This window comes from Nannospalax galili, unplaced genomic scaffold, assembly GCF_000622305.1.
Source record: "Nannospalax galili isolate Female #2095 unplaced genomic scaffold, S.galili_v1.0 scaffold252, whole genome shotgun sequence".
NCBI classification, from domain to species: Eukaryota; Metazoa; Chordata; class Mammalia; order Rodentia; family Spalacidae; genus Nannospalax; species Nannospalax galili.
In genome coordinates, this window is record NW_008333886.1 from 3,991,233 (window position 1) to 4,003,740 (window position 12,508).

Below are 12,508 nucleotides of genomic sequence, written 5' to 3' on the forward strand. Positions count from 1 at the left end.
GGGATGAGGTTTGTTTTTGGGGGGGGGGGTGGAGAACTAACACTGGGCTCATGTTCGAAAAGAACATCAGATGAGCCTATAATGTCCCAATATATCCAAAGACAGGATACACATTGGTTATTCTTTTTAAAGCTGCCTTAAAATAATTTGAAAGTAAGTCAAAGTATCCATTTTTAAATCTAGATGGGAGAAATATGGATATTTGTCATTTTCCTCTTTCTTTTTATATTTTCTTCAGTTTCTCAATCATCTGCCTTCAAAAAAGGTGCTGTTTACCCCTCCCCCAAAAAAATAAAAAACAAAAAATAAAACATCATTCTATATAGGACAAACATTAGTACCCACACTCATGATCGATCTGTCTAATGACGTGCTCAAATCATATTTTTTCCTTCTATTTGACACAAGCAAAGAGTTCAGCGGAAATTAGCTCACACTTACGCATATAAGGTAGTTTCTCTGGGCAGGGGAGGTGTGGTGAATACGTGAAGTTTTCTGGAAGATATGTTGTAGTTTGGACAAGATAGTCACTGGAATTGTTGCCTTCAGGATAATCTTGGAGAGAAAAGAGAAAACAGAAAGAGAGAGTTAAATGCAAACACTGCCTTTGCTTGGCCTGCAGATGAAGCTGCCGATGGGCTGAGGGGACAGTGAGAGCAGGCACTGGGAACAACAGCCTGGGAACCACAGCATAGCTGAGATGGGCCCTCAGCAGGATGTCGCCTCTCCTCACACACACACCACAGTGCCTGTCACAGCTGTAGGAGGCCACCCACTTCCACACCTCCACAGCTGGGCCAGATGTAAAGGCACACAAGACCTCCGCCTTCCAACAGCCACACTTGTCCCTGCTCTACCACCAACCTCCCAGAGCAGAGGGGCTCGTGGTGTCTCCCCAGCACCTCACACATAAGAAGTCATTTACACACTCAGCTAACTTCTGGAACACGGCCTTTGTCAGTCACTCTTACCCTGCAGGCTGCCACCCTGGGAAGCCTGGAGCTGTTCAATTTGGCCCATTCTCCCGAGGGTCAGCAAGTTACAATACACACAGGGCAATGGCCTACAGCACCAAAGTCAAAGCCCAAGTTCAAATCCTCCCTTTAGCACAAGCTCGATTTCAGAGCGGGGCACTGCGGTCTCCGACTTGCTCCTTGCTACCAGCATTTTCCGATTCAACAGGATGAGAAAACCTGAGGAGACTCGTGAGATGGCTAAGTGGGGACCTGAAGTCAGATCCCCATAGCCCACAAAAACATCTATAACCACAGCACTGGGGGAGATGGGGAAACAGGAGAATCAAGGGGTTCTTTGAACAATCAGTCTAACCAAAACAGCAAGCTCCATGTTCAGTGTGAGACCACTGGTCTCAAAAAGTACGGTACACAGTGATACAGGAAAACACCTGATGTCAACCTCTGGCCTCCACACATGTGTAGAAGAGTGAATACACACACACACACACACACACAAATGCACACACATACTCACCTGAAGAGCTTAGAAAAAGCCCATAAAATATTCAGTGGTTTTGGTTGTGAGAGACTCAGACATAAGTACATACATGACCCCACATAAAGCAGTTCCAAACATTCAATTTTGAACATGGAACCCAAATCATAGTTCGGCCTCTTCCAGGGTAAAGTTATAAAATGCAAAATCTGAAAGCCAGGATGTGCCTGTTTCCTGCTGTATGAAGGAAGCTGGTCTAAGAGATAGTGGTAAAACCACAGCGTCCAACGAAGGACGCAGAAAATGAAGCATTACAGACCCTTTAGGAAAATGTGGCACATTCCTCCAATCTTCAGCAGCCTGCTCTGGTGGAAAGACTGTAAAAGCCAAGCCCTCTGACCCATGAGAAAACGGCATGCACAAGGTTGTGATGCACGTGAAAAGAGTCACACAAAGAGTACACAAATTATCAGCAGCAAATGGAGTGGATGGGGCTGCAGCCTGGGAACCAGGGCAACACTTCAGAGCTAATGCAGCCTCTATCTGTCCCCTGAGGAAAGAGGGCCCTTCCAGGACTGCTTATAGGTAGAATCAAGGAAGAACAGACGCTAAAAGAAGAAGGCCCATTCCCAAAGGCCTGCATGGAAATCCCAGCTAGGAACTGCAGGGCACACCAGTGAGGCATTAACTGAACTACCAAAAACCCCACCAGGATAAACGGAGACCAGCACTGGCATACCACGAAGGCCCATTCCACCAGGGTATGGGAAGGGTCCTGTGAGAGGGTCCCCAGGCCTCTTGGAGGAACCCTGGAAAGCAGTTGACAGGGAACCCCTCCAAGCCATGGGGGCAGGAAAGACTGAACAGCCATGCTTTTATGTGCCCAGGGACAGGGCAAGGCCACAGAAACGCCCCTCAGGGCCACACTCTGCACCCTCACGCAAATGCATCTGAGAGACTTGCCCTGCACTAAACATAAACCAAACCATGAGGTTCACGAGTCTCTGAACCTCTCCAGATGCTTTATAAACATGTATCTGGATATATCAAATTGCAGGTCACATTCTAAAAACAATTTTTCCTTTTAGAGAGACTTCTGTTCTGCCCCATTGCGAGGAGCTGCTGTAAAACATGAGTTAGGATTCTTTACTGTTGCTAAAAATACCCAAGTTTACTACTACTACCCTGAGTTTCAGCATAGCTTTGTCAAACTCCTTGATTTACACTTTAGAGTTGCTTACCTTTAATGAATAAATAGACTTCTCTGCTTATGAAAATTAACTTAAACTTTTTTTCATTTGAAAAATCATTCTTATTTTAGGTCCACAGTAAGAAAAACCAAAAGAATTCTTAAAAGTTACAAGTTTGTGAAAATTAAACCGTTTTTATTTTATTTTATGTGCATGAATGTATTGCCTGCATGTATGTAAGTGCACCCATATCATGCAATACCCTCAGAGGTCAGAAGAGGGCGCTGGATCCCCTGGAACTGGAGTAACAGAAAACTGTTAGTAGCCATGTGGGTGCTGGGAACTGAACCTGGGTCCTCTGCAAGAGCAGCCAGTGCTCTTAACCACTGAGTCATCTCTCCAGCCCCAGTTTGTGAAAACTGTTAAAAATCATATGGAAGAGTTATCATAGAGTCAAAGCAATTTCCCAGAAAGTAGAAAGAAAAGAAAAGGAAAAAAAAAAAAAACTAGAAAACAGTAGAGAAAAACAGGAGGAGATGCAGGAGGAGAGACCAAATAATCAGAAAAATCATAACAAAGGAATACTTCATAGAACTGGAAGGCAATGTTCCCACAGCCATGGGTTCAGTGATACTCAGTTAGAGAAGAAAAATTAAGAGGAAGCTATTGCTCTTTATAAATTTTGATAGTCAAAAAAAAGATAAAAAAGAAGAAGAAAAGAGGATGAATCCCAAGTCTCCAAAAATGAAATAAACAAATAAGCTGGCCACCACACAAAAGCAACACTGGTAGAGAGAATGATAGCATGGGATCCTGGAAATCCTTCATGAGCACAGTCCACCATGTGCCTAAGGAGCCCAGGAAAACCCCAGTGATCAATGTGCAGAAAGCTTAGTGAACAGAGGAAAGAGCTACCAAGCAATGTCACTGAAAATACAAAGTTGGCAAAACAATGACAACTGTTTGACTCCAGGAGCAAACCAACCCTCATTTATATTCTGAGCTCTGCTGAGTCCTGATGCTATAGTGAGGGTAGGGGCTGGGGAGGCAGGGTGTGCTGTCAAATACCCAGTGTCTTTCTTCCCAGGCAGGAAAGGTTACAACTGATAAGCCAAACAGCAGAGGAGGGCTGGGGTGAGCTCAGCACTACAGCACATGCCCAGCATGCCCCTGGCTCCATCAGGGAGGGAGGGAGGGAGGGAGGGAGGGAGGGAGGACAGAATAGACATGAAAATAAATACAGAATAAACTTAAACATTAAAGGTTGTTCTCATTGAAGATTGGAACTCAGGGAGGAGTGAGAGGAGATGGTGTTATGATAATCCTCTTCTATGTTTTTAAAAGGTATTAAAGTAAAAATATGAAGAAAGCATTTCATATAGTTTTCTTTTGATATGAAATCAATGGTTAAAACAAAAAATACAAAATAGGAAGTTTAAAGTTACATAGTTTCTCTCTCTTTCTCTCTCTCTCTCTCTCTCTCTCTCTCTCTCTCTCTTTCTCTCTCTCTCTCTCTCTCTCTCTCTCTCTCTCTCTCTCTCTCACACACACACACACACACACACACACACACACACAGAGTTCATCTTCTTAAAACTTCTTTCTATATACATCACCAGAAAGAACAGATAGTCTAGCTATATAAAAAGGATGATGTGGTGGTTTGAATGAAAACATTGCCCATAGGCGCCAAGTAGTTGGACATTTTGTCCCCAGATGGTGGGGCTTTTTTGAGGGGAAGTCTTAGAAGGTATGGCTATCCTGGAGGAAGGACATCACTGGGGGCGGGCTTAGAGAGTTCTTAAGCCTTTCTGGATCTCCAGTAGCTCTCTTGCTTCCTCTGCCTGCTTGAAGATGTAGAAACTGGCTTCCGCTCCCCTGCAGCCATGCCTCCCCACTATGATGGACTCTTGCCCCTTTGGAACTGTAAGCTAAAATAAACTCTTCCTTCTGTAAGTTGCTTTGGGTCAGTGTTTCTATCACAGCAACAGAAAAGTAACTAATACAGATGATTATTCTTACTATCTTCAATTTTCCTGAAGCACCTGTTATATACTACACATTTATAGCAGTTGGAAATAAAAAATAAACAATGTTGTCCCAGAGTCCTGTGCCTTTGTATGCTCTAAACCTCACTTTTTAAAATAATTCTGAGGCCGGGGCTGGAGAGATGGCTCAGCGGTTAAGAGCGCTGACTGCTCTTGCAGAGGACCCGGGTTCATTTCCCAGCACCCACATGGCAGCTATGAACCATCTTTAACTCCAGTCCCAGGGGAATCCGAAGCCCTCTTCTGACCTCCGCAGCATTGCATGACATGGGTGCATGCGCGTACATGCAGGCAATACACTCATACACATAAAATAAAAATAATCAATAAAATATTTTTTTTTAATTCTGAGGCCAAAAAAATACCAATATTGTCATCCAGCCCCTAGTACTATGCTTGTCTGTTTTGAGGTTATTTGGCTGCATTGAGGTCTCACTGTAGCTCAGGGTAGCCTGGCACTCAATCACCGTGCAGCCCAGCCTCAGACTTGCACCCATTCTCCTGCCTCAGCCTCCCAAATGCTGGGATTTCAGGTCTGAGCCACCACATCTAAATCTCAAGTGATTTAATTAATTATTATTTTAATTACATGTGTGTGGTCTGTGTCTAAGTATCCACACATGCATTCAGATGCCCACAGAGACCAGAACAGGATATCCAAGCCCCTGAAGCTGGAGTTACAGGCAGCTGTGAGCCACCTGCTACAGGTCCTGGGAACCAAATTCAGGTCTTCTGTAAGAGCAGGGGATGCTCTTAACTGCTGGGTCATCTCTGCAGCCCTCAAGTGATTTCCTAATGTTCTATATTAACAATATTTGGGCCTCTTTTCTACCACATGTCGTGACGCTATAGACCCACATCCAACTTCCTGAAATTTCATGCTTAGATCTTTCTATAAAACATACTTATCCACCACTCCCTATGGGCTGACTGAGGTCAGAAGGAAAGCCAGAGAGAACAATCTTCCTTTTAATTTAGGGCTAGAATAACTCAATCTTTCATTTAAAAAATGCAATCATCACTTTTATCCAATTTTTTAAAACCAAACAATTTTCAAATGCCACAGCACTGTAAAGGACCATAAGGAGTTGAAGTCACTGCAAGACTTACAGAAATGCTCAATCCCTTTATCTTGTGCCATTCCCACCAAATCCATACACCACCCCAGCCTCGAGCCTGGACATCACTTCTAATTGAAATCAACCTGTCTTTGACTTCCAGCATCTATAAGGTAATGAAGACAGAGCAGAAACATATTTCAGGTAAACATGCTACGGCTGATTATACAGCAGAATGGTTTAAGCTTTTGGAGACAATACTGTAATAAACCCACAAAACCATTATTCCTATAAAGGTGGGGTTAGCAATGTTCACAAGTCTAACCACTGCTTTCAAAGCCCTACACAGTCTCCAAAGGTACATAGGACAAGCGCATTTGAAATCCACCTCAGCTGCCCTGAAAGGCAGACGTTATTTCATCTAATGAAAGGATGGGAACAAAATGAGCTACAGGCCCTGTCCACTTCCTCCTTTCTGGAACCACACCCAGAGAAAAGAAAAACACTAAACAGAAAGTTCTAGACATGTCCCCCATCCAGAGTAAACTGGAAAGGACAGGGAAAGGAAAAGAGGACTGAAGGACGCCTCTCAAAGGCTTCATTCTACTAAAGGGAAACTTAGAAGGGGTTAGGGAACTCTGGAGAATTCTGATCTGCTTGTCTCTGACCAGCAGGGTCAAGTGAGCCACACCCAGTGATCTCACTTTACACATCTGTCAAATAAGGAAATGTGCTGGGTTCACTCTACACTGCACAGCCCTGATCACTAGCTATAGCCATTATTCAACAAACACACCTATTTCCTTAATTCCTAAAAGGAAAGGCATCGTTTGATTCTGATAGCACCTGATTTTTATACAGAAGTATTATATATCTATTTATACTTGATGGTACCTAATGTCAGATAAGAGTGTTGAAATGTTTTTGAAATCAAGCATGCTCATAAAAATCATGACCTATTTACCTTTTAGTCGCTAGGTATTAATCCACTCTCCTCTAGAGCTCACTTAGGTCTTTGTACATTTTATTGGCCTCCGTTTGCAAATTATATCTGTCTAAATCTGTGCAGAATAATTATATGCATTATAAGCAAGTATGCCTCCATCTCTCCCAGGAGCCTGGGGGTTCCTCAGACACAAGAAGAAAGCTTTTCTAACACTGTATCTTCCGTATCTACTTAAGAACATGACCTGTACTAATTGCTCCATAAATGTTGGCTAAATGAGCCAGCAGAGCCCCAGAGCCGCTGAGGCAGACTCCACTTCCCTTTCTCCTCAGATAACAGAACCCAACTTCCCTCGGGGCACCACTGAGCTCAACTCAAAGACCATCCTTCCCGGTGCCCCTCATGTGGCTGTGATTCCATCCTGGCTAGTGAGACGGTGAGGAAAGACTGGAGGACTCTGTGACGCTCTTAAAGGAGGACCCCACCTGTTCCCCTCCCCTTTCCTTTGCCCTTTCCTGCTGACCCAAGTACATGCACAGAGGTGGCTGACTGGGGTCCCCGAAGTCCCTTGTGCCATGAGCAGGGCAGCAGAGCAGGTGGAAAAGCATACTGTGTCTCCCCATGACAGTCACAGGTAACCAGCTTCCAAAACTTTACCTGAGAACAGAAAGCCTCATATTTCCTGGTATTGTTAGAACCAAACCTGCTTCCTAACCAGTGTGGTGGCTGACGGTCTTCTAAGAACACCTTTCCCATCAGCAGAGGAGTCATATAAAAAGCTCTCAAAGGTTCATACAGGTAAACAACTCTTCATCAAAGTACCAAGTACCCACTGGTTGCTTCATCTTTATTAAAATTACAGTTTAGGGAGAGGAAGGAAGAGTTTGTTTTTTACAGGGTAGGTGTTGTGAGCACACCATCTTCCTCCAGCCACCACTGCTCCTAAGCCAAGCTCAACACCCACATATAGAACTTCATATCCCAGGGTGGAAAAATCTTAATTTTTAGTAATGACACAGATAAATATAGTAACTTAAACATACTTGAAACTTTTTTCCAATTGAATGGATTTCTTTTTCTATTGTTTTTATTGAATTTTGTGCATTTCACACATCTTAATCATATTTAGGTCCCCTCCCCTATCTGCACTCCCCATACCCTTCCCCGGCCCAATGGACTTCATGCATTCTGTCTTATTTAGTTAAGGCCTATCCAGCTGAACAGACTTTTAAATGAACACTTTCACAATCAACGTCTTCAAGCAGCAGGGTCCTAAAGAAGCTTTAAAAGTGTTTATAATACGGCTGATGATGACGGGAAAGAGCAGCTAATGCAGAAGAGAAGGCATGAGAGCCACACTGCTGAAAGCTCAGCTACACGAGACGTCCATCTGAACAAGACTAAGGTTAAAAGAAAAGGTGAACAAAGATCAATTTGGCAAGGCTAGGGGGATGGTACCGCGGTTAAGAGCACTGGGTGCTCTTGCAGAGAACCCAGGTTCAATTCCCAGCACCCACATGGTGGCTAACAACCATCCATAACTCCAGTTCCAGGGGATCTGACGCTCTCTTCTGTCCTCTGCGGGCATTGCACAACACAGATGCACTTAGATATATTCAGGAGATACACTCACTCATACGCATAAAATAAAAGTAAATTCTAAAAGCAGGAATCCCACCGTAACTGGGAGACAAAGGCCTTCCAGTGCGGAGCAGGAAACAGACAGTGAGAACTTGGACTGGAGGTTTGCAGTGGGACAAGGAGATGCTGCTGTGCTGGCACAGACGCCTTCAGATACTAAACGTGAAGGATGTAACAATGGACAAACCCACTGACCTTCCAAAGTGACATCATACTACTCTGGCAGACACTGTAGGCACACTGCCATGGAGAAGCATCAGTACCCTTCCACGACAGAGAAATGAAGCCACTTATACCATCAGTGAATCACTGGTTTGGTCTATTAGGACTTGGCCTATGTGGAGACACTACTTCTAGTCAACTTTTAAAAAAGAGCAGTTATTGATTTCTAATACTATCAATGTGTCCTTTACTATCTTTAAAGGTCATAGTATTACTAATTACATCCAAATATCTTACAATCTAGCAGCACACTTAGTAGGAGAGGCCTCCATCTTTAACAGTGAGTTACTTGGAGGCGGACTTTCCTGCTCTGTGGCTCCAGGGGTGCGAAGGGAAGCTGCGCAGTCCTCCAAGCCGCCTTACCTGTCCCATTGAAGGTGGTGTTTTTATTTGTATACAGCCTGATCATGTGTCCAATTGTTTTCACATTTTCTCTCAGCATGATACCTCGAGCTTGTACCATAAAGAGATACGTGTTGGCTATAAAAGAAAAGAAGAATGTCATGTTACTATAACCTTTTCTAGTAAGATAATATTCAGAGTTAGAGAGGTGCCCGAAAGCAGGCACTCCATGACCTTTGGGGAATTACCAGGCTCCAGGGGAAAATGAAATATAAGATGACTATTTCCTACTTTAAAAACTTAAAGGAATAAACATATTTTTTAAATGGGAATGAAAATGGGAATGAAAACAATTAAAGCATCAATATCTATCTAAAAGAACAAGACTAAAGAAACATTAAAATCTTAGTAAATTCCTTAACCACTATAAAATGTATAGACATACTCATTTCCAAAAAGGCATTTTCTGATAGGCACTCAATCCTGTAGTTTAAAATTCACTTCCTTCTTCTTCTGGGGCTGGAGAGATGGCTCAGTGGTTAAGAGCACTGGCTGCTCTTCCAGAGGGCCCAGGTTTGGTTCCTAGCACCCCCACGGCAACTAACAGCCATCTGTAACTCTAGTTCCAGGGGATCCAACTCTCTCTCTGGCTTCTATGGGCTTTGCACAAAGCGGGTTCACTTTCACACACATAAAATAAAGATAAATAAATAAATAAAATATTATTTCACTTTCTAGCTGGGCGTGGTGACATACGCCTTTAGTCCCAACACTTGGGAGGCTGAGGTAGGCAGATCTCTGTGAGTTCAAGGCCACCCTGGTCTACATAATGAGTTCCAGGCTAGCTGCGGCTACAGAGAGACCCTGTCTCAAAAAGACCAAAAAAAAAAAAAAAAAAATTTATTTCACTTTCTTTAACTATGTATTAATTCCGGAAAACCAAAAACTTAACAAAGTAAGGATTCCTTGTTTAACAGTGAATATATGCACCAAAATGGAAATGATCTTCAAATACTTAGCCAAGTCTCAATGTGTTTGAGGGGAGGAGCAATTCAGAATCAGTATCTATTTTGGTCACTTCTAAAACTTAATTACTTGAACTTTTATACCTCCTTTCAGTCATAAAAGATGAAAAATCAACAATTGATATGCATTTTTTTAATATTTTATTTTATTTTTTTTTTTTTTGGTCTTTTTAAGACAGGGTCTCCTTATAGCCCCAGCTGTCCTGGTATGTGTATGCGTGTATTGCCTGCGTGTAGGTAAGTGCACCCGTGTCGTGCAATGCCCATGGAGGTCAGAAGAGGCTGTCAGATCCCCTGGAACTGCAGTAACAGACAGCTGTTAGCTGCCATGTGGGTGCTGGGATTCAAATCCGGATCTTCTGCAAGAACAACCGGCATTCTAAACCACTGAGCCATCTCTCCAGCCCCTCAATATGTATTTTAAGTTTTGACAATTTACTTCTTTCTGCTAAATCTTTCAAAACCAAAGCCCCTAGGGGGGTTGGAGAGATGGTCCAGCAGTTAAGAGTACTTGCTGCTCTCCTAGAGGACCTGAGTTCCATTCTACACACCCAAGTCACAGCTCACAATCACCCGTAACTCCAGTTCCAGGTGATCTAATACCCTCTTCTGGACTCTATGGGCATCTGCACATACATGGCATACACAGACACATACACATACTTTTTTTTAAGCCTCTACTTTCCCTCTTTGGGAGAAACTGGTAAACTGACAAAGATTACAGGACACCCTGATTCAGGTGCCATCCCCCTTAGGCAGACAGGAAACTAAGTCAGAAGTTCCTCTGTGGGGCCTCAATCTACTTGGGAAAGCTTGCTGGACTCCAACCCCATCATTTAAAGAGGCAGCATTGTGTGTGCTCCCTGAAGCCCCTTCCTTGCCAACTTCTTTAATTACAAAGCCCACCTGTCAGAGGAGAGAGCCATTCCCTCAGCAAAGCCAAACACCAGCAAGAATCAGTTAATGAATCTGTCCACAGGATATAAAGCTGACAATGGGCAGAATCAGGACACTCTCAAAAAAATTGAATGCACAGACTGGGGATGTAGCTCAGTTACTAGAGCTTGCATAGCATATGGGAAGCCCTGGCTTCAGTCCCCAGCACCACAAAACCTTTGCTTTCACTTTCAACCCACAAAAGAACAAGACAAATAGAAATCCAGGTTTACCTTAATCACACTCCTTTTTAAAGAGATTTTATTATTATTTTATGTATAGGAGTATTTTGCCTGCACATATGTAAGTGTACCACATGTGTGCTACGCTCACAGAAGCCAGAAAATTCCTTGGAACTGGAATTAAGGATGAGTGTTAGCTACAATGAGGGTGCTGGGAACTGAACCCAGGTCCTCTGGAAGAGCAGTAAGTGGACATAACCACTGAGCACCCTTAATCATGCTTTTAATGCACACTAAAGTAAAGGTAAAGAGTATGGCTACATGCTTTCTAGAAAGGAGTCTTATAATTAGACTCAACTTGTTTAGACTTGAATTTATTATGCCAGGTTAAAAACACAACAAGATTTTATTATGTTTTTGCACTTTTGAGTGGGTGTTAAGATGCTTGGTATAAAGGCATTATCCTGAGTCTTAGAGACATTACAATCTTTAAAATTCATATAGTATACAGTTAGCGTAACTAAACTGTTTAGGAAAATGGATTACTGTATCAAAGGTGAATTGTTTACCAAATAAGTACATTTTATATACATTACATGGATGAAAGAAACGTTAGGCATCAAGCTGGACAGTCAAAAAATGTATTTGTTTATTTAAAATCATTTACAGATAAGTAAATTATAGTCCTCAGGTGAATGGGCCTTGTGGGTTTGGTCCCTAAAGATGAAAACCCATTTGGGAATGAAGATGTGTTTAAATGCAGAGCAGTTTACAGGGACACAGTGAAGTGTCAATGTGTTGCAAGTCACGCTAAACAAACCAGCATGAGAAAACACCATTAAGCTACGCCAACCCACATTCAGCTAAATCCTTGCTAATTATCACTAATATAAAAGGCACTGTGTCGCTGGCAAGATTTTAAGAAGAAATTCTTGTCTAAAATTTCTACTCCGATTTGCAAGAAACTAATTCAGAAAATAAATAGGAAGTCTTTCTCAGCTTTGCCCTTGGGTCTTGAGACAGCTCAGAAATACACTAAAAAAAAAAAATCACTCCTTACTTAAAACCATGCTGTGTGTTCTTTAATTAGCTCATTTTCTAATTGCCTCTGCGTAACGAGACACAAATCCAACTTATTTACCAGCTATGCTTTCCAGAAGGAAGCAAGCGCAAGCGCGTAATACAAAAAAAAAATGTGAATTTTTTCTCACTTTTGCCTTTGGTTTTTAAGAAACCCAAGAATACACTAAAAAAAAAAAATCACTCCTTACTTAAAACCATGCTGTGTGTTCTTTAATTAGCTCATTTTCTAATTGCCTCTGCGTAACGAGACACAAAAACAACTTATTTACCAGCTATGCTTTCCAGAAGGAAGCAAGCGCAAGCGCAAGCGCGCGCGCACACACACACACACACACACACACACACACACACACACACACACACACACACACACACACACACAC

The 12,508-nt window shown here is 42.6% G+C and overlaps 1 protein-coding gene across 1 annotated transcript in view; it reads right to left on the reverse strand.

Annotated features, from left to right (window-relative positions):
* B4galt6 (beta-1,4-galactosyltransferase 6) overlaps window positions 1-12,508 on the reverse strand; it is a 73,875-nt gene that overhangs the window by 47,155 nt on the left and 14,212 nt on the right. The window contains exons 2-3 of the mRNA XM_008828840.3: window positions 8,921-9,037; window positions 442-555 (exon numbers count right to left, since the gene is read on the reverse strand). Coding sequence (XP_008827062.1) covers window positions 442-555; window positions 8,921-9,037 — 231 coding nt within the window. The remainder of the gene's footprint in view (window positions 1-441; window positions 556-8,920; window positions 9,038-12,508) is intronic.